Genomic DNA, 22,474 nt, shown 5'->3' with positions numbered 1-22,474 from the left:
AAATTAATAAAACTATTCCAAACTAGTCAAATAATAAAGCTTGTTACATTCTACAATCATTGGTAAGAATAATTTTTCATTGACGTTAAAGTTTCGATCGGAACATATGTGACATCAGCGACAAATGTGGACAAAACATGAACTAATACAACCAAGTCCATGTTAGGACTTTTAATCGCGCTCGGACACCTACGTGAATGTTAGAAAAACGGTGGATTTTACACCGCGTTACAATCTGCGTTCAAGAGGTAATCTAATCGAATTTACGATTAGCAATAAAACTAAAAATCCCCTACTGAGACCGTTTTTTCCTTTCACTGATTATAATTCGCGATAATCATTTATTAACGGAGAACGATCATTGAATTTACTTCGCGAATTATCCTTAATAAATATACAATCTGTGCGACTATTAAAAAAGCAATAAAAATTTTGCGAACAAACACTGATTAATCACTTGTTGTTCAAATACCGAAACGCGAACGAACGAACATTATACCTCTATTTCGTGATATAAACACTCGATCATATTATTGTTTCACGCGCGATGACTTTTTTGAAAAAGAACAATAAAAACAAAATTATTACTTCGATGTTCACTCGTCAGAGGACAAAGGAGAACTGATCCTGTGTATTCGTCAAAGTCAATAAAAAGACCGACATATTTATATAATGCAAGGTCAACTACCTCGAGATTAAAATTTTTTAAGTATTGGAATTTTATATCACTATTATTTAAGTTTCTCGTGCGTTATAATGTCTCACCTTATGTACTATTGTTTAAATATTAATTAATTCATTTTACTTCGTGTATATTATAGAATGTTAAAATAGTATTAAAATTATCGAAAGTATTAATTTCTAAGTCTTCACGTCTATGAAGACAGAGCTACGATGCTTACTCTCCAAAATCCAAAAGAAAACATTGTTTCGATACAATCAAAGCCCGTTCGTTTCTGTTGACGTAAACAGACAATGGTCGTACTTTTCATTGATATTAGAAGATGGCAACGGTTCGGAGTTCAATATTTAATCGTATTGAAATGTTAAGATAAAATTATTTCATATTTAACGCGTAAAAAGTAGAATTTATTAAATACCTAAATGTACAATAGAGTAATTGATGTAACAGAAGGTAATTACTTTTATTAATATACAATAAAGTTGTTATAATTTACAATTAATTAAATTATTATAGGTTATACTTTCATAAAATAATGATTATTGCATTAAGATACAAAATGTCCTTGTGATTTTTTATAGCGTTTTGCTTTTTCTATATCTACAGATGGATATTTCTCTTTGAATGCATTAATATCCATATTTGGGAATCTTCTGAGCAAGACTAAAGCTTGCTGAAAATCGCGGCTAAATGAATGAAAAAACAAAATTAGTTTAACAGATATTAAATCACATATAATAGACGAAATATAATAAACGTACTTTCTTGCTTTCCGTTTAATATTCCATAATTTTTCTCTATACAATCGTAGAAATTTGCGTACTGCATAACCCTGATATCCAAAGAAATGTTTTTTATACCATTTGCTGTTCATAAATTGTGGTATACGATATTCACGCATACGATAATAAAATTTATAACCTAGAAAAAAAAAAAAAACAAAAGAAAAAGGAAAACATTGGAAAATTGATTTCGATCTGATCGAAAATATGAATGAAACTTTTGAAATAACATACCAAGCGCATTGTATACAAGTCTCCCTGGACGTTCTCCTGTTTCTCCAGTTTCAAGTAAATGATAAGCTTTATTTCTTTCACGAATTACAGATTCTAAATTTGACATACTCATTTCAACTTTATCTATTCGTTCAGGATTTGGAAAAATCTTATATTTTCTTTTGCATGCTTCTTCCATCGTTAAGAGCATATTACGCTCCTTTAATAACACGAACCTGTAATTTCTTGAATTACATTTGGAACTTATTTGTCTAGGTTTGACAGTCAAAAGAATAAATTTACCATAACTTGTGAAGATCTTCATTACTTTTTAATCTTAATTCATCCATCCTCCATGAACGTCCAACTTTTACTTCATCTTTACCCCAATTAATTGTGTCATCAAAGAACTCCATTAAATCATATTTTGTTGATGAAGCATGCAATAGTGCACATGGTTGCATAGGTAATCTATGTAATTATTAAAAAAATATAACAATCGGAAAAGATTATTCTATATATTATAATGGAAATTATAATTAAACGAATGAAATACGTTCAAACGATTATATGCAAACCTTCGAATAAACCTAGTGTTAGAAACTAAATTAATATTATTGGATAATGATAAGTTTGTAATAAGTTTTGTCACATTGTTCACCAATTTTGAAATTTGTACAGCTTTTGTTAAAGACGCCATTTTTCATTAAATTCTAAACTAATCATTTATTGAGGAAGACATTAATCCATATTGATTTAGTAAATAATTTATACAGCTGGTGGCGCTACTGTAGAATCGTACGAACCAATCGCAAATCGTTTTCGATGAACCGTTCTTTCAGCCAATCACGACGTTGCTCATATATTTCTCAAATTATAAGACGTAACTGTTGTAAGTGAATAATTTATTATTTCCTTTTTTATTTTTTATTTAATACTTCGCACATTTTACGAATAATATTACGAATAACTTATATAAAATAATGTATTAATGCAAGTTTATCTGAATTTTCGATTCTATGAATAAGAAGTTCATGGAGAAAAGGCGGCAGAATATCTGGTAAAATTAAATATCATAATAATTATAATATTTATTATCACAAACTATGAGTTAAATCGTACAATAATGTAAGAAAACTAATAAGGATTCTTTTATAAATTGCTTTTTTCTTCGTGCACGCTTGATTAACATCCAAGACGTTAGTTCGTAATGCGATCCAGAGAGATAAAACTTTCGTTTCATTTTGCAATGAAATGTCGCCATTTAAAAGATCACTAATTGATGGTATTCACATAAAGACCGTGTTTAGTCACGAACAGAACGAATACCCATATTCATAATTAAATTGATCATTGAGTATACCTTTCTACAAATATAAACATTCATATATTTAAAATGCATAATGCGTTCTTGCGTTCAAATATACTTAAGAAAATATTATAGAGATTATTATCCTCGACGATAAATTGGTCAGAAAAATCGATAAAAGGCACCTTTCGACAGTGAATTCGCTTAAAATTAGATAAAAATTATATATTGCTTTAAAAAACTATCATATATATATATACAAACGTGACCTAATAATATTATCAGATATAGATATAAATTTTGCCTTTTTTTTTTTATTTTTTATTATCTTCTTTTTCTTTCTTTTTTATTTCTTTTTTTGTTATTTTCCTATTTTCATGATCATTTAAAAGTGAAGGTGCTCTCATTTATATAAAACTTCTTCGAAAATATACTCTTATCTATACATACGCATATACTCTATGTGCGTATATCAAGTATGTATATTCTAGAGAAATGAAGAAACTACGATCAAAGAATAAGCTGTTGCATCTTGTCTTTATCGTATTCTTCAATGATTTTGGAATGTACCAAGGTGAATGCCATGCAGAAAATACGGATTCGAAAGTAAACGATTAGGATGATTTACTTCTTTGCATTGGCTCTCAATCAATAAGACTGTAGTTTCAACATTACTACTACATGAAAAAACTGATCGTTTGAGTGATCTTCGATTTGACTTTTCTTCGACTAAGAAAATTACATACTTAAAAACAATATTATTGTAATTGATCTAACGATAAAAAGAAGAAAAAAAAAAAAAAAAAAGAAAACGAATTCTTAAACAATAACAAGATATACCACATGCTGCTAAAATCACATAAACGCTGGACACTCAGGCTAAGTTACCCGTCCCCTTCGATTCTTACATTTGACCGTAACGATTAACAAATATATATCAAACGCTTTCGTTAAAGATCCTACGCGATAATAAAAACGCATAGGTTTTATAATGTACGCGACGATGTAATTCGCAAGACGTTTGACTATTATAATATATATATATATATATATATATATATATATATATATATTATATATATATATTCAGCTTACATTGTAGTTCATTTTGACCGTAGAGAAGATATCTCGAAAGGCATTGTTTAGAACTTGCCAATGTAATAAACAAAATGCGTATCGTCCTCCGGATCGTCGTTCGTTAGTCCAACAAATGCGAGCGTCTCACTCAATCTTCGTGAATTCATTTACCTTGGTTCGTTTATAAGTAATTCATAGTTTTCATTCATTGATGTCTCTTGTAGGAACGATAAGACCTTCAGCGTTGTTCTTCCTCAAGACTACATCGTTCGTTTACGAGTGATACGATAAAACCTATTTGAATGTACTAGCCGATGAATAAAATGTATGTAACTTATTGTAAATTTCGCAAAAAGGACACGTTTGTCATCGTCTGAGCAAACGTCTAGCTTGTTACGTAAACGTTTAGCTTATGTATGGACTTTCGCCGTGGCTCGTGTTTACTGTAGTAGGAAGTTTCTGTATTCCTCGACTCTTGTTGACTTTCTCATATCTCGCCCACGTGCGATCACATATGGATCGTTGCAGCAGTGTAACGTGCTTCGCCTCTTCGCCAGCTCCACTGACTTGGACGATACTGAAAGAGATAGAAAGGTGCATGGGTTAACTTTGATCATATTCTTTTTTCACGCGCTTGCTGGACGCGTCACGATTTAAAAAAAACCAATGCAATAACTATTATCCCATTCTTTGTAATTATAAATGACGGTCGATTTAAATACGGTAGGATATTAGACAAGATTTCAACTGATCGTCAATCAATAGATGATCTTTGTCAAAAGCATCATCTAGAGTACATACCCTGATTAACATCTGTCCAGATGCACTGTGAGGATTACGATACGCGTATGCAACCCATCCTCCTAAACCGGCAATTAAAGTGACGACAAGGAGGATCCCGATTATACCTGACACGCTCATATTCATATTCTCTCGAGCTGAAAAAGACATTCTCGTTATATAAGTCTTCTTGATTCGATTATTAAGAAGATCATCTAAATGACTAAAGAGAGAGAGAGAGAGAGAGAGAGAGAGAGAGAGTGAGAGAAATCATTTCTATTCCCAATTAATAAGATCTAATCGTTTCTAAACTCACGATGTTCCAGAGGACTGCTTCCAGGACTTTTCTTCTTCACTACGGATTTACTCAAGAGTGCATCTTCTTCCGTATGAACGTGTCCATTGTGATCGTGTCCTTCTTCCTGTTCCTTGTAAATTGTCGTAGATGGCGGACATATGTCCACCTCCTTAATATGTCTGATGTCACAACCTTTCAACAGCCAATCCTGTCGTGATCTAAATGTACCAGTACTACACTGATTCAATTCGGAACACCATTTGCAATCAAACTCTGTTAACTTTGTTAAGCAATCCGTGCAATTATCCATTTCCAAGCAAGTAGGTAATGCACGCAAATAAATGACAGTCCAATTTTTGATGTCTTGTCTGTTGAAATTGACGCGATGATACTCGTAGATTGTTTTTCGACGAACAACTGTGAAAAAAAAACAATAAATAATAATTTATATTTCAAATTCGGCTTACGATCATTGGTTTAAAAAATTTTCTATTTGCTTTGTAGAGTTTCTGAACGGAGAAAATAAGGAAGAATAACAAAAGGAATGAGAAAAGAGGACGGACCATGTTCCAATAATCTCGTAGAACGTTTTTAGAACTGGCGAGCCGCCAGTCTTTATGCGTTAAGTTAAAATTAAACGACACCAGGTGGAGATTGAGATTATGCGCTCGAGTTAGTGTCTGCGACATGTCTAGAGCAGCCGACGAAAGAACGAAAGCTTTTGTTTGCGAGAAAAGAAAAGAACAAAAATAGGACTTACAGAACACCGTCCTGTCCATGATGTAGGCATCACTGAGCCCAACTTTGACAGGATGTGTAGTGTCTTCTATTTGTTCTATTATGAAAGGAATAACGGAATACACGAAGACGATGTCACCGTTCTGATGCAGAGTTACCTGGAAAGTGAATGAACTGTCGGCGTGCTTCTCCTGTAGATGAACCTTTTCCCATTCGACCGTAAATGACGTACCTAGAAATATGAAAAATATTCGATAAATATATAAAAATGATAGGGAAGATCAATATAAGAACATGAAAATATTTTACTATTATCGATGATTGAATCAATCACTCACCATTATCGGCATACTTAACAAAACTCTCGTTGGAAAGTCTCGTGTCGAAATTAGCCATAAGTGGTGCAATGTATTGAGTGGCGGCTAGCCAACTATGTACGTACTCTCCCGTATATAAAAATCCACCCGTTGCGATGGTAATGTTACGGACCTTGTGACCGTAAAATGGAAAGTCGAATTTCAATTTGACGGTCTAAACAAAATTAATAAGATCCATATAAATATTATTTATTAACATCAACTGTTACGTTCTAGAAATAAGAATGACAATTTTCTTACTGTTGCACGTCGGTGACTTTTGCTGAGCAAATGATTAACACGAAGATCAGGATGATTGTCCATGTCAACCCAATAACCCTTTGCAACTGACTCATTGACGATGAACGTGCTGTTATAATATTGATGCGCATCCATTTCGGTCTTTGTTATGTTGTTCTGCGCGAGCGATTTATTGAACGCATTCATGTCGGAGAACTTCGTGATGGATATCCCGCCTATGTCAGTATCAGATTGCTCCTTTTCATTGCCATTGTCCTTCTCAGTGGTAGGTTCTGAAACCTCGCTCTTTTTACTTTGGTTGTTGACTGTTTCAGTAACGTAACCTCCGGAAGCACTTTCATTTAGTTCCTGTTCCTCGGCAGTATCACCTGACATTGTGGGTTGCTGTGAAACACTTCCAGTTATCTACCAAAGCGATTTTTCAAGATTAACAAACTTGTAAGGATTAGTAATTGATACTAGTAAAATAAATGTAATTCTAATGTAACACAAAACTAAGAATATTATTTTTTTTATAGGAAAAAGTAATATGGAAGATTCCGAGATGCATATATACATATATGTATATATATATATATATATATACACATATATATATACCGGATTCATCGGCTGAGACACAAGGACGGAGTCCTTCGACGTTACTTCAGACTTTTGCGTAGAAACCTCAACGCTTGGTTTAGTGCTGGAAGCTGCATCGTGATTTTCTGATGCTCCACTAATCGTCGAATAAGAAACATCATCTGATTGTGAGTTGGATGTAGCATTTACAGGCTTTTGTTGTTGTTGCTGCTGCTGCTGCTGTTGCTGCTGCTGTTGTTCCTGTTGGTGCTTTAGGTTTTGCTGAAACGTCGATGGTTGTTGAATTATCTGATGATTTATAGAAGTTTGCTCCAATCCTTGCTGCTGTTGTTGTATTGATTGTTGTTGCTGTTGCTGTTGCTGCTGTTGTTGTTGATGTATCTTGTCTCCAACTTGTTCACCCTGGGGCTCCCTATCAGAGTTTATCGTGTCTTTATCATTAGTCATTCGGCGTTCTCTGACAAGCAGCTCTTCTTCAGGAGCAAAGGATAAATATGGTAAACTGTAGTCGACTGATGATCTCGCGTTTGACATGATTCCAGAATAGCTATAGTATTCGTGATCTGTAAAAGATTAACAACAATCGAATGAAGAATAGATATACATATTAACGATTGAATGAAGTGTACAAAGAAATATCAGTCATCGAAGTAAAGATGATATAACGTATAGAATATAAAGTTGAAATCAGCTCGAAGAGATCTAATTGATAGATTAGACAGGGTTAATTTTCAATTCTTATTCCTTTCGCGTGCCTATACCAGCGCGATCAATTCGGTATTATTAATTCGTATGTTAAGAATGAATTAATAACATCGAATATTCTTCATCGATGAATCACATCAATGAAGAATAGTCGCATACGTGCTTGTATACGTACTTGCATCGTTGCTCTTGGTACATATTAAATTCAATTGATTTTTAATAAAAAGTCTAGTTCGCTTAATTTATTATTTATAAAAATTGCATTTCATAATGTTTTAATTATGTTACAGGTTATTAATTTTTTTAAGTAACGTAATGTATTATATATTATATCGGCATACAACGAGCTAGTAAGCAGGGCAAACGATCGACCGGATAAGGCAATGATTGGCGTTGCAACGGATCACCATGATAGTAGAGCTCGAGATGTCGGGAATAAAATATACGAAGCCGATGTCTTTTTTCTTATCATTACGTATATATCGTACAACCGTCAACATCTTATTTCAGGATAAAAATACGCGAACGTTGGATCAAGCAAGAAGGTAAATTTTTTTCTGAATTATTTTTTTCTTTTACATAAAAAGAAAAGAGAATACGTTAGCGAGTACATCGAAGAATGTGCACAACGTATAAGTGAATAACGTGTTTAGCATGGTCTTTTATCAGCAATTATAATAATTTTTTTAACATGATTCACGATTAAAATTGTTCACCGTTAATAGTCGAAGGAAGTAATAAAGAATTGCTTTGAATATGATGACGTTAGCACGTTGACTTTTATGTGCAACATATTAAATATTACATACAGTTTGGTAATCCGATAATTATTAACAGGAGATACAAATTTCTTGAATAATATTTAAATAGTTATTTTTACATAGTTCCACAGTTTTTTTAGAAATTGACCAACCTCTTTGGTTTTATTTTTTATAGACAAATTTTTTCTATTCTCTTTAGAATCTAACGGGAAAATTGAATAAGAATAAGAAGGAATTTTGACACGTATACACAACCTTGAGCTATCGAGAGAGAAAGAGAGAGAGAGAGAGAGAGAGAGAGAGAGAGAGAGAGAGAGAGAGAGAGAGAGAGAGAGAGAGAGAGAGAGAGAGAGAGATGTCTGCAACGTCTTTGTCTCTGTGCTAATGGAAATTACATGCCGCAACGAATTTCCCTTGCAAATACAAAGATTAGTCGATACTTGTCAAGGACGAATACTGGAATCCATTCTTGCGAATATGAACATTCCATTTGGTAAATTATTGCGAATCATTCGGACAACAACACGATCTTTATTGTTATGTATACGATAAGTTAATGTGATTGCATTATTAACCGTTTTCATTGTAATTGGAATAATGAATTAATAAAGAATAATGATAGCTAGGAATAATAGCAAGGAAATGAACGATTTGAAAAATCCTGCGCTTCTTTTAATCTTGGAGCAACTCGAGCGATAAACTAGGTTCATTCTTGCATCATATGATCAATTACAAGATATAATTATATAAAAATAAGTTATGCAGATTAAGTGACAGAACTAAAACGAATCGTATCCTGTTTTTTTTTATTCTATGAGAAAGATAAAAAAAATGTTAGAGAAAAAAGTGAGCAGAAAATGAACGTCCTCGGGGAATACCTTCTTTTCACATATTCGGTATTCGCAACGACCTCGTTCTATATACTTTTAAGGAAGTTCCATTGGCGAGAGTGTCCTTTGGATTAATTTATGCATGATTTTAATCATACATTAGCGAATATAGTACAATCATAATTTTTAAAAGAGAGAGGAAAGAATATTTTTTATTGTAACATCAAGAGTTTATCAGTAAAAAGTGTAATTAAAGTATAACATATAACGATTGCTTACGAACATTGTAAATAATAGCAATTTCTTACCCAACAATTTGATAATAAATAATTATTCATTATCACTTGTTGATATAGAAAATGTTTTTTGTTTTAAGTATAATATATATATTACTAAATCGTAATGAAAGATTTTTAATGATCCGCCTACGTATCTTCTCTCTCTCCTTTCTATTTTTCATTGAACACTATCTGACCGGAAATGGTGCAGCAATGTCAATGTTACTCGCATAATTAGTATTAAAATATATTCGTGTAGACACGAACTATGTAGGATCCACAATCGATTTACAATCTTTTTATGTTTTAACCTTTACGCTAAATCTCGTAAAAATGATCTTAATGATATAAATATGATCAGAAAAACTTAACGAAAGCATATAGTCGAATTGTGGTCATTAGTTTTTCTAGTAATAAAAGACGCATTAAACGTGACTTTAATCGTAAGTCGATTGAAGGAAAGATTAGAAACTACGTGGACTATTAGCGAACGGATGATTAGAAATAATGAAGGAAGAGATTTCCTATTGATAGTCACAGGAACTGAGTAAAGAAATCTGCTATAAAATAATTGTTCATAGAATATTATTTGTTGTTGAATTTTACACAAATACAAAATCGTCAATTTTCGATTAATTTTAAAAATCGTTTGATGGTATCGTTCGTTAATTTAATCTTCTTCAAAGAACAATTGAATGACACTTATTGTCGACCAACTTGAAATATCCATTTCCGTCAGAAAGTCTTTTCATTTTTTTTTCTTTTATTTTTTTTCACTTATTTCTTGGCGATATATTCACTCCCTCAGCGACTCCACTGAACGATTTTCTCAACGTTCGTATTTTTCAACTTCCTCGCGTTATCTTTGATCGCGTGGCAAAGCAAATCATAATTAACACACACACGAGAGATCTCGCATTATCTCTTTCTGCCTAAGACATATATCATGCCATTTTGCATCTTTTCTAATGCATAAAATTCAATGAGATCATTTTGTTATAAATTGTATAATATTTTTTAAATCTTATATAGTGTTGAGAATAAAATCTTTAATCTTCTTTCTTTTTCAGATTCATGAAGAAATACCTAATAACAACAACAAAAATAAAATGACATGAACATCTCTATATCTTGTAATCATTGTAAAATCTCTAAGGATTTCGTTCTTTCAAGAAAAAAAAATAAGAAAATAGAAGGAAAGACAGAGTTCGTGATTCGCACGAAAGATTCTTCCCCGTGTCTGGGAGAGAAACGTCGACGGCATAAAGAATCGATTCTTCAGAGTCCAGCGACCCTTTTACTTCGTCTGCGAATTGAAAACGTCGTTGACCATTGAATGCGTCTGGGATGCATTGTATCTGTATATATTGATGAAATGTACAGGGTGTCCCATTTAACATCCCAAAAATATTATGATAATCTAACACTTTCTTCTGTTTTAATTTACAGATAGCGTTCTATAATATTTGAGTCATGCATTTCGTTACTAATAATCATAAGGAAAAGAAAGAGAGAGAGAGAGAGAGAGAGTGAAATAATGAAATGAAGAAAAGATAAGAAGAAGAAGATAATATCGTATATAATTTACAAGTCGTGTCTACTTCAAGGTTTCTCGAGATCCTGAACGAAGTCGAGATGAGCGTAGGTCGTCGCCGAAGAAACGAAATAAAAATTCCATAAGTGTATAGAGAAGGAGGTGATGAGGGGGAAGTAAAGTAGGAGGAGTAGGCGCCGCTGGGTAATCGACCGATCGAGTTTGACCAGAGTTGATCGTTGGACGACCTTGGAAAGTATCGTCTCTCTCCCAGGTAACTTCATCAAGAAGAAGACTCCTTACATCCTCTCTTTTATTGGATCCTTTGCACATGAATATATTCAGAAAAATAACTATACTACTTTCACTTTATTTTTAAACTGAAATAATATATGAAAAAGTTAAAAAAAAAAAAAAAAAAAAAAAAAGAAAAAGAGAAAAAGAAAAAAGAAAAATAGAGAAAAGATACTTAGTCTCAGTTTTGATCTAATTAGGGTATAAAGTTTTCTGTATATAGGTAAAGAAATCGTGATCGATTTTTCTCTTATTTTCTAATCAGAAGGCAATAAGAGACATAGGGCACGACGCGCATAAATCGCATGGGTCGGGTGTCTCCTCGCAGGTATAAGAATGCGGGTAACTGCATACGAAGCACGGAACCAGTTTTTAAAACGTGACTCACGATTGTCCCGTATCATACGCGACACCCCGTAAAAATAGCATCGGGGAGAACCCGTTCTTAGGGCTTGTCACACAGTTCAGCTTGGTTTGACTTTCCTTTGCGCTTTCTATAAACAAAAATCTTTCACCATGGTGATTTTAGAAAGAAGGAAACAAGGAAATATGTTTCATTCTTATCAAATTGTTAAATATTTCTTCTTTATTCCATCAATAAATACAAATCGATACATAATTTGCTTGATAAATAATACATGTAAATTCTTCTTTACAGATTCGTTTGATAGGTGTAGAAAATCTCGTTAGTTCCGATCATCGATTTGACTCGATCAAGTTGGAAAGTCTCTCGAAAGAGTCAAGCGGAAAAGGAAAGGAAAGCTTATTTGCCTCAGTTAACGTGGCAACATTAAAGTCATTATGGCATACTATGTCGTTGGTTAAATGAGTAAGATACCAGGAGGACGTAGATATTGCATAAACTTCTCTATCGCATCCGAAAGCACAAGCTGAAATACATCCTGTTCGTCTAATTTCATTCAAGAATTTGTACATCATCGTCTGAATTCAAGAAGAAGAAAGTGTGTGTGTGTGTGTGTATGAATGTTTATTTTTTCTATGATAAAAATATTAACAAAAACAAAGCTATTGCACATTCAATTTTTTTTTCAAATTTCTATGTAAATCCAAATAATTTTGTAAAATACCATCCAGCAATTGTCAATTTTGTAAATCGATTCTTCTTCTTTATTTATAGAACGATTAACGATACAGATAGATGATGGTTTGAAAAAAAAGATATCGTAAGTGTTGGTGCAATAGCTTCGCATAATTATTGCGAGAATAATTAAGTCCCTGCGCCGGAAAGTAACGTCGTACATACATTCTGACCCGATTCTCTTACATTCTCCGAGGTACCATTACACAATTAGAGATAACAACGGATCGTGGGACCGACCAAAGTCGAAACGATGCAGTCAGTTCCGATCGTAAACGTCACTCCGATATTTCATGATCTCTTTCTGTTTATCTCTCTCTCTCTCTCTCTCTCTCTCTCTCTCAAGAGAGAGAGATTGTTACCTTTGTTCTTTATTCTCTACGAATCTCGATCTTTATCTGTTATCGATCTAGACCCAGGATACTGTTAGTACTTTTTAATGACGGAAGAAAAGTCGAAAATTTATAAAAATCAATGTAACATTTTTTCCCTTCTTTTTCTCTTTTTTTTTTGTTTTGTTTTTGTAATAATATGCGTCATTCGTAACTACGTATCTTTAAACGGTGTTTTATAAATCCAAAAACTTTTTCAGATTATTATATATCTAGTATACACACACACACATACGCATATCCACATATGTGTGTGTGTATGTTAGTATAAATGTATCGGTCGGCGATTAGTTTTTTTTTCTAGCATTTTCTAGCATAAGATTAAGTATCCTTAGCAAGTGACACGTCACGAGCTTGCTCGACCCGTTTTGTGGAATTTCGTTTATATTGCCAGATGTCGCGAAGAGTTATAATTCACGACTTAAAATGATAGATAATTGTTATGTATCTCTTTCAACACTGTAAGAAATCTAAGAAAAGTACCAAGTTTCCTCGAAAATTTATTCTTTCGAGATTCGTAATTCTAATATTTATTTTATATTACAAAGATAATTATTACATCAGAACAAGAATCAAAATTTTGATTGATCAGTACAAATGATGATTTTTACTGATCAATTCAAATGATGAATTTTCATAATACGATTAGTTTATGTTCTAAAATAGTATTTCTAATTATTCTATCACTATATATTTCAAAACATTGAAACGTAAATAGAAAGAGAGAGAGACAGACAGTAAAAGGTTATATACATAGCTCGAGGGTTCAATCCTGTAGCGTTTGTCACACGAGCCACTCAAGAATCTTACGTCTGGCGCCAAGCTTGATCATGGAAAATGGTAAGAGAGAAGGTGGAGAGAGAGAAAGAGAAACAAGAAAGAAGAAATAAGCGACATCAAAAAAAAGATATGTAATCTCTCTTCTACGTGTTCAGTTCTCACATAAGTTTCGACCAAGTAAAAGAAACGAAACAAAGGATTGCGTATAATCGAGGGTGTGTTTATATATATATATATATATATATATATATATATATATATATATATATATATAAAACCTGACACCGTTTCATCTTTTTCTATTTAAGAGATGTCCTTTTAAAAAATCTCACAAGTTCGAGGAATCTGTTAGAAAATATGATGACTGAACGATCGATAGAACGCGAAACATAGTTTTTTATTTTATTTTATTTTATTTTATTTATTTATTTATTTTTTTTTTTTGAGACAAAACTCGTGTAAATCCTTATCTATCGCTTTGTTTCACATATATGCATATACGTAGGCTATTATTAGAACGAAACGCACGTGTCTCACGTTCATTTTGTTATAAAAGGCACGACGAACGCGTTGCAATACGTTGACGTTGACGAACACGATCGCTCCTGTGCATACGAAGAGCCATTTAAACGACAATGCGACGATGAAGTACAATTGCGTTCTCGTTCAAGGGGGGAACCGACAAGAATACCCTTCATAATAATCATTTTCGCTCTTTAAACTAAGCTCAATGATCTTTCGAGCTTACTTGATAGGATACTTTAATAAAATCGCACTGAAATCTTCCTTTTCTTCTTCTTTTTCTTCATTATTAGTGATTTGAAACATTGTTTTTTTATCTAATAAAAATGTAATATTAATGTCTTAACTTAATATACCATTTTGTAATAATTATATCTTTAGATTTTGCAATGAAAATTTTTAACGTATATACACTGTCGAAATACTAACGGCAAAGGGAAGTAACGTTATGTCCGCTTTCCCTTCCGCGATACCGCTTTAGTATGACCCCTGGAGAAATCGCTCCGATTTACAGTACTAAGGACGACTGTTCACTCAAGTAGAAGAAGAAGAAGAAAAAGAAGAAGAAACTTATTATTTTCTTTATTTCATTTCTTTTTCTTATTCGATTTCTACGTAACCAACAATGACTTGCATATCAATTCGTTCCAATATTATTTTATTAATCTTTCAAATAGGAAAAGAAATGAAATTTCGTTCAGACTATGGAAAGGGTCTATAAAGGTGATACCTATTAAATGAACGATATTAAAACGTATACTCTTCTTTCTTTGTTAACTTTATACACTTTGTCGCTTTATATGATTAACAAAGTCATCGAGGTAATTTCTAAATGACCACGATACTCTTTGGTATACATTAAGTATGTATGTGTGTGCATGTAATAATATTCGACCGAATTACCAAATTAGAATTTTTGTCATGGCTTTGAAAGTAACGCGAAAGTAGCGAGATAATTAATTAGTTTAAACGCGTGAACGATATACAAAACATAGGTCGAAGCACCAGAAGGGGGGTTCGGTTAGTCTCTCGAAAGTATTCTTCAAAAGGCACGATCGGTGACGGTGTCCTGAGCTCGTCGATACGCCACAAGGATTTTCAGGCCAGTGAACAGTATAATGATGCGAGCACGAAACCGTGTAGGTACGGAAAAAAACAAAAAGAAAGGGAGAGAGAAAAAGAAAGAGAAAGAGAGAGAGAGAGAGATAACTCGAATAATTTTCAAAAAAGATTAAATCAGGGAAAAGTGATCATTAACTTATTAATTTGTGAAGCAGATCCGAATATGTGATATTTTCATGTCGATCGAATATTTTAAGAATACGTCTCCGTTTTAGTTATTAATTCCTTTTAATACGATCTTTGTAATTTTGAGAATTAGAACAAAAGAAAAAAATTCTGGTAACTCTAAACAGTGTTAGGGTATTAACTGATACGACGTCATGTTATTTTTTCTCGATTAGAGCTTTCAGGAAAAGACGTTCAATTCTAAGAAATCTGTATAATCTTATCACTTTTAATGAAACTTCCTTGAATTGGTATTAAATTTTATTAAAGCATACAAATAAAATTTCTCGATTAATTTAGAGGTCATATTAATAAAATTTTACTTATTAATGAAGTTTGTTTAACTATGAAGTTGCTTCGTTAAAAAAAAGTAATATACATATTTATAATATAGATCAGACAATCTTTTATGTATTCAATTGTTAATATTCAATAATTTGGACTTCGAATTGAATTTTTTAATCATAAATATATCAACTGTTTTTAACTTTGTAAACATTCGAGATAAGAAGGCAAATTTATTTTACGAAATAAAGTTGCTTTTGTTGCTTCAAGTGAGCATGACTTACTAAGCAATTATGTTCTTTGCGTAATGTGTACGATTGTCGAGGATACTTACGCAAATGCAAGGACATATTACACATCTATTTTATACAAACGAATGTTTTATAAAAAGTTTGTTACATCTCTTGTAAACGTTTCTTATTTTTTTTTTGCATAACATATGATTCAAAAGCGTAAACAATCTTCAATGTATGTACGATGTAACCAATACTTAATATCGAGTGTGAATTTATATATATATATATATATATATATATATATATATATATATATATATAAATCAATTGTCAATTTCATGGAAAAAGTCTCGGCTATTTTCGTGAACAAATTTCACTATCGGAAAAAGCGATAACTATAAAGATGATAACTAAGTATTCTCTCTTTTTTTTTACAGATACTCTACCAAGAACTATCTAAGAATGCCTTCCAGTAAAATAGATGTCTTAATAATGACTTGATAATAATCATAAACAAACTTTTCTTCGTGTTTGACTAATCATCACGTCATCATTGTAATAAGATATTTGAATCATCCAAATGAGATTATTCAAGGAATATAAATTACCATGATAGTTCTGATAAGTATAATTATGAAGATTATCTACAACAGATTAAAAAAAGAAGATAAAAGAAAAAAAAGAAACTTGCAACTAATCGTAAAAAATAGAAACGGAAGGACTTGTATTATTGGTCGACGAGCTTCCGGTGTGAAACCCTCTCTCTACGCAGAGACTATTCTAAGCATTTGCCTGGCCTCCTCCGTTACACCTACGCACGTGTGAGTACATTTTAAACATGCATATGTATGCGTATATAAATATAAATACATCTGTTCTACATATATATATTATATTTTATATATATATATATATATATACACACACACACACAGACAAGTCCGACGTATATTTTTACAACGTTTTACATGCGTGCTTACGAGCATGTAGCAAGAGAAGCTCGAGTTCATTGAACTCGTTGCATTTTCGCACTTCGACCATAGCTTATGTTTTCTCACTCGATTCGTCAATTATATCGATTGTCTACATTAAAGAAATTCCATGATTTCATTTATTATAAATATTTATCGTAGATTTAATTGAATGTGCGTATTAAACAAAGTAATTGAAATATTTTGTTACTTTCAGATTTTATAATCGATAGTATTAAACAAAAGTCAGGTCGACATATACGTATCCTTGGTGGTAACAATAAGAAGAAATCTTTGTTTACAAATTAAAGTAAACAGTATCGTCATTGGGAGAAATTCACCGTCCATTTACGAAGAAGCGTGGCATGTATACAAACGTTAACACGTATTAGCTTGCGAGACGCAGAAGAAGAGACACACGAGAAGCAATCGAGTATAATCGTTCGTAGACCGTTCCGTTCGCATTAGGCAAGCTTAATGACCGTATAAAAGGGTGCCACGTGGGTGTTCGTTATCTTCGCTGAGCTACACCCTTTTCCTCTTCGAAATTCGCCTCGCTCGTCTTTGTCGCATACGTCTGCTATACCGGCTGGCCCCGTTTTAGTTTCGTCTTTTTGTATCTTTCGTTTTATGTTCCTCATATACTGCGGGTGTGCATATGGTATATACATATATATATGTATGTATATATATATATATATATATATATATATATATATAAAATCATATACATAGATGTGTTATTTTAAGAACAGAAGCTCATTTAAACGTTTCTTAAGAGTATTAGAAACTTAACGGTTAAGCTGACAAGCGTAAATTAAACATTTGTCGGCTTGTAAAAATGAATTGTTGATTGAAAGAATTTGTTAAAAAAAAAAAAAAAAAAAAAAAAAAAAAATGTAACATTATTTAATTGTGTTATAATTAAAAACTGTACTTTTATCTAGCAAAATCGAAAGCCTTCGAGTAATTTTTATATATCTATACAATGGATATGCGTATGAATGTAACAGGTATAGAGTACATATGTAAGCACGTAATACAATAGCTATAGATTACACAGGACGGTAGACGTTTACGCACGAAGCAGAAGCCAGACATGCGAGTAAAGCTCGAAGGTGTGTGTCGTGTTTACGATTTACATTGAGATAAGAAGATATCGGGTGAACGTTTGTATCTACGAAAGGGTTAGCCCTTTATCTGCAACAATATAGAATTATTACATACATTATATAATCATTTTTGCTGACCATGCAACTACTTTTTTATTTTTTAATTTTTTCTTTGATGCACAACTTGCATAATATAATCATAAAATAACTGAAAATGGTCGAAACGTCTGTCATTATTTTTAACTCGACGATATGGCCAATAATTTGCTTCTTTCTTTCCGAACAAAGTAACTGATAATTTGTACATACGTACATCACACACATGTATAGGCGGATAAAACAAGAAACATGTGTCGTTGAATCAAGCGTATTGCGTTTAGTTGTTCTTTTTCTTTTTTCTTTTTCCTCTCAAAGGAAAGTATAAAAGACGAGTAGTTACATAAAGGAAAAAGTGTAATTATTTTTCGAGAAATGTAGATCTTGAAACACTTCCAAGAACATCATAGCGTATGGTTTGTAAATTTCTTGATTATTTCAGAAATTCGTCGAAAAAAGAATTTTCCTTTAAGTCGAGGAAGTTTAGTTTTAATTTTAACTTCGCTCTGATAATCTGGATACGTAGGGTGTAACATACACGCGTATAGACATGTAAATGCGTAAGTATTAGAAACGTACGCAAAACGTTTGGAACGTAGATTGACGAGTGGCCACTCGTTGAACTCTTTCACTCGCTCACATGGAAGGTCTCGAATCATAATGATCGCGTTGACGGCAGAAAAAGCCCTCGAACTCAACGCTTCTCTCACCATTCCAAAGATCGTAGTCAAGAAGAAGAAGTTAGAAGAACCCTTGGCGATATTCCTACGCCATATGTGAACAAGAACGTTCACAGAAATGGTGTAAAAAACCAGAGAGAAAAGGAAAATAACGATGTGTCGAAGTTCCATTTAGATTTTATTTTCTTTTTAACAATCTCTATAATTTCTAATTTTTCTTTGTATATCGTAAATTATCATGCGTCCAATTGCACGTAATAATGACGAGAATTTTCGAAGATATAAAATTATATATATATATTTTGTTTTACGAAAAAACGTTCGCGTAAAAAAGAAAATTAAAAAAAAAAAAAAAAGGAAGAAAGTATCAAACGCATAACATAAGTGAAATGTAAAGCCACATATCGTTTGAATAATTTAACGTTTGAACAATGCGTTTGCAAGAAAAAGAAGTCGATGGCTACTATGATTTCTTTGTAATGTACAAGTGTTACATATGGTACGTATAGCATTGGTTAGCGATAAAAGAAGAAAAAAGGAAAGAAAAAAAAAAAAAAGAAGAATGAGGACAAAGTAAGTATATTGGAAAAGATTCGCAATGACATAAAATACGGTCAGATAAAAACAGATTCACAAACATTTATCTATACTCGAGTCGAGCATGAATGTTAAAGAAGAAGTTTTATCGATTTAATGGTCCGTTGTACAATTATAAAAAAAAAAAAAAACACGTTAATACACGTAGGTTCTCTCGTTCTCGAATTTCAAATATCCCGCCATTATGTTTCTTTTCAAAATGGTCGTCGTTCTCTCCGTGTGGTCGAAGCTACCAGAATTTTTTTTTTTTTTTATTAATAATCACGTAATATTTAGATCTTTATGTCGTCAAATTGGATTAGAATTTCATTAAGAATGCAAAATGTAATCGTTTACAAATCGAAATTAGTCACCCGTTATATTAGCGCGAGCATTGTAAGTACGTAACTTATACAACTAACGACTGCATCGAAGGAATTATATACGGTTGTTCGTGGAACAGGTGGTTAGAGAAGGATAGAGACAGGAAAACAAGAAAAATTATAAGAGAATGAGAGAGATAAAGATATTCGTGCGTAGTTACGGAGTTGATCTTATAATAATATTTGTTCACGTTGAAGAAATTTGATATAAATCATCGAGATATGAAGACTTTTGTGCGTCGTACCAAAATTGTATTACTCGATGAAGGAGAAAAAAAATCGAAGTTATCGATTGACGTTCGATCGATCGTAAGGTATTTAAGAAAATCTCTGAAAATAACGTAGGACAAAATTATCAAATATAGGGTCGCCCTTGCGTAATTCACGTCGTCATGCTAGATATAACGCGATGTGTATATATATGTGTGTATATATACACATGCTCGCGCACACGCACACACACATATATATATATATATCATTTATGATCTTAAACGAGTTGCTTGCATTCTCGAGATAGTAACCTCTTGCACACAAATCTTATTTCTCTTATATGTCATTTCTTTGTTGAAATGTAACCTAAAGAGAGCAACGGAAGACGATTATAGGAATTATTGAAAGTCTATATATCAATGTATTTTTTCATTTCTTTTTTGTCTCCGATTATTCTCAATGCTTCTATTTAGTAATCATTATTAATTATTATATAATTAAATATTGCAGATACGTAATTACAGAACCAATGAACGTCAGATCTCGTCATTGCAGTCGACCAATTAAAATTCATAGGCGAACAAGTCTCCGTAGTTTCGACCAATCAGGTGCAGTCAATGTATGCGAAAAAAATCGTCAACGGTCAAAGGTATTCGTGCATGGACGTGTTACTGATCGATGAATAGAATAAATCATTGGAAGGCTGTTCTCGAAAAGGATAAAAAATAAGTTGCATGTATTTTCATACGGAAAAAGAATATGCGAGGAAAAATCTTGGAGATGCATCGTTGCAGTGAATAATAAGAAGCAAGAAAAGATTGGAAAACAAACGAATTCCAAGAGAGGTATGAAAACGACGTTTCAATGTTTTACGGCGCGAACTTCGAAAATCTCGATCAAGTACCATTGAATAAGATATTATACGCAAAGATTACGATAGAAACTAAGGTGAATCTATAAGCTAGGAGAGTCTCTTAAACGAGAAGGAGTCGGGACTCGATGGAATTGCGTAGTAGCTCGCGTAGGAAGAGGCGTTTCTTGCTCGTTCAACGGGCTAACTTTTCCCGTTCCCCCTCTTCGCTCTATGTATGTGTGCGTAAAAAGATGTGTATATATATATATATATATATATATATATATCTTTCTTTCTTTCTTTCTTTCTTTTTCGTTCTCTTCGTCTTCGTCGCGTCAGCAAACTCGCTATCCTTCTCCCCCGACCTCGCGACTGTATCTCTATCTTTCTCTTTCTTTAACGCTGCTCGTAGCGGACAACCTTCTTCCTTTCGTTGCTCGCCTCTCTCCAACTCCTTTCTCTCCATCTCATTCGTTCGTTCGTTCGTTCTCTCTCTTTCTCGTTCGCTCGCTCGCTCGCTCGCTCACGCTCACTCTTTCTCTCTCTTACACACACACACACACGCACACACTCTTTCATTCTAACTCTCGAAGGATCTTACGCGTTGGCATCCCAAAGGAAAACCGTCTCGTGTCCTCTTATCCTTGCGGATAGGAGGATGGAAGTTAGAGACTCACCAAACTGGCCAATCGCCAGAGACGACGATCCACAGCAGAGTAGAACGACAAGGAACAGCAATACGTAAGGCCATTGTGAGGGAGAAGAAGAACCGGTCGCCTCGTAGTCGCCACGTTCTGAGCACCACCGTTCACACGCCATATTTACAACCTCGCTAAAACTCTCCCGCGCCCAAGGAATTTAGAAATCCCCTGTGCGCGGTCTACGTAGCGCACGGTGCCGTCTACCTCGCGCCTTCGACGAAGAACGCTTAAAGAGAAAGGAGGGAGCAGGAGGAAAGAGAAAAAGAGAGAAGGAGAGAGGCGGATGCTACGGGAGGAGTTGGAGTGGGAGGAGAGAAAGAACGGGGTGGAGAGAGAAGGGGAGAGACTGAGAGAAGAAAAGTCTTATAATTTTTTGATGTTTCAGCAAAAGGAGGAGAAAAGGTATGGTTCTTCTCTTCAATTTCTTTTCCCTTGATTCCAAGAACTTAGCCCTCTCTTTTTGTTCCTTATTTCTTTATCTCCTCGTGATCCTATATATTATCCCAAGTTTCAATGCAACGTCTGCTCTTTTGTTAAATTCAATTGTCGAATAAGCGAACGCGTTCACGCGGTACGGCACTTGTACGCGAAAGAAGGCACAAATGCGCGAGGAAAGGCGCTGAAAGGGGAAGAAGGAACTCGAAGGAACTTTGTCTCGACGCTCTCAAACCGGTACCGGACGAACAACGACAACGAGTGCCTGCGGCGGGAACGGCATGTCGGCTCTCACTGCCGGTCGAACGAACGCTCGCTCGACTCCTTCGAGAGGGAGCCCTCTCTTTTCCTCTCCTCTTTTCCTCTCTTCACT

The 22,474-nt window shown here is 33.4% G+C and overlaps 3 protein-coding genes and 1 long non-coding RNA gene across 17 annotated transcripts in view; 2 read left to right on the top strand and 2 right to left on the bottom strand.

Moving 5' to 3' along the window:
* Nucleotides 1-1,160: 1,160 nt before the first annotated feature.
* On the bottom strand, nt 1,161-2,447 carry mRpL47 (mitochondrial ribosomal protein L47). The gene is made up of 5 exons (XM_035871644.2): nt 2,256-2,447; nt 1,981-2,148; nt 1,699-1,913; nt 1,444-1,603; nt 1,161-1,368 (listed from the first exon to the last, which is right to left on the bottom strand). The coding sequence occupies exons 1-5, from the start codon at nt 2,375-2,377 to the stop codon at nt 1,230-1,232; spliced, it is 804 nt and encodes a 267-aa protein (XP_035727537.2). The 5' UTR covers nt 2,378-2,447; the 3' UTR covers nt 1,161-1,229.
* Nucleotides 2,448-3,284: 837 nt separating this feature from the next.
* On the bottom strand, nt 3,285-22,417 carry l(1)G0289 (plexin domain containing lethal (1) G0289). Of its 2 annotated transcripts, none has more exons than XM_035871542.2 (8): nt 21,643-22,417; nt 7,097-7,641; nt 6,497-6,901; nt 6,218-6,410; nt 5,902-6,111; nt 5,160-5,558; nt 4,865-5,001; nt 3,285-4,640 (listed from the first exon to the last, which is right to left on the bottom strand). In XM_035871542.2, the coding sequence occupies exons 1-8, from the start codon at nt 21,782-21,784 to the stop codon at nt 4,572-4,574; spliced, it is 2,100 nt and encodes a 699-aa protein (XP_035727435.2). In that variant the 5' UTR covers nt 21,785-22,417; the 3' UTR covers nt 3,285-4,571. The 2 variants fall into 2 exon arrangements, with proteins under 2 accessions (XP_035727435.2, XP_035727436.2); XM_035871543.2 differs by having other exon boundaries at nt 6,497-6,880.
* LOC118443942 (uncharacterized) lies at nt 8,047-17,697 on the top strand. Of its 3 annotated transcripts, XR_014983461.1 has the most exons (7): nt 8,047-8,328; nt 8,744-9,037; nt 10,723-11,029; nt 11,102-11,460; nt 12,139-12,454; nt 16,519-16,902; nt 17,270-17,697. It is a non-coding gene; the product is annotated as an uncharacterized LOC118443942 (long non-coding RNA). The 3 variants fall into 3 exon arrangements; XR_004838813.2 differs by having other exon boundaries at nt 8,049-8,328; nt 10,723-11,460; XR_014983460.1 differs by lacking the exon at nt 8,744-9,037 and having other exon boundaries at nt 8,054-8,328; nt 10,723-11,460.
* Nucleotides 19,803-22,474, top strand: part of stan (protocadherin-like wing polarity protein stan) — a 28,411-nt gene continuing 25,739 nt past the window's right edge. For 9 of the 11 annotated variants that reach the window (XM_085663356.1, XM_085663351.1, XM_085663361.1 and 6 more), the window contains exons 1-2: nt 19,809-20,213; nt 20,623-20,957. The gene's annotated coding sequence lies outside the window, so the exon portion shown is untranslated. Of the gene's footprint in view, nt 20,214-20,418; nt 20,534-20,622; nt 20,958-22,474 lie in introns of those variants that run through there. The other 2 variants (XM_085663354.1, XM_085663353.1) reach the window with 2 other exon arrangements.

Source organism: Vespa mandarinia, chromosome 21, assembly GCF_050613455.1.
Source record: "Vespa mandarinia isolate Hongniang chromosome 21, ASM5061345v1, whole genome shotgun sequence".
Taxonomy (NCBI): Eukaryota; Metazoa; Arthropoda; class Insecta; order Hymenoptera; family Vespidae; genus Vespa; species Vespa mandarinia.
This window is presented reverse-complemented; position numbering and strand designations above follow the sequence as displayed.

Coding starts and splice junctions, on each gene's coding strand:
- mRpL47 (XM_035871644.2), bottom strand. CDS start 2,377: ATGGCGTCTTTAACAAAAGCTGTACAAATTTCAAAATTGGTGAACAAT. Junction 1,604..1,698: donor ACTTGTATACAATGCGCTTG/GTATGTTATTTC, acceptor TTTTTTTTCTAG/GTTATAAATTTTATTATCGT. Junction 1,369..1,443: donor ATTAAACGGAAAGCAAGAAA/GTACGTTTATTA, acceptor TCATTCATTTAG/CCGCGATTTTCAGCAAGCTT.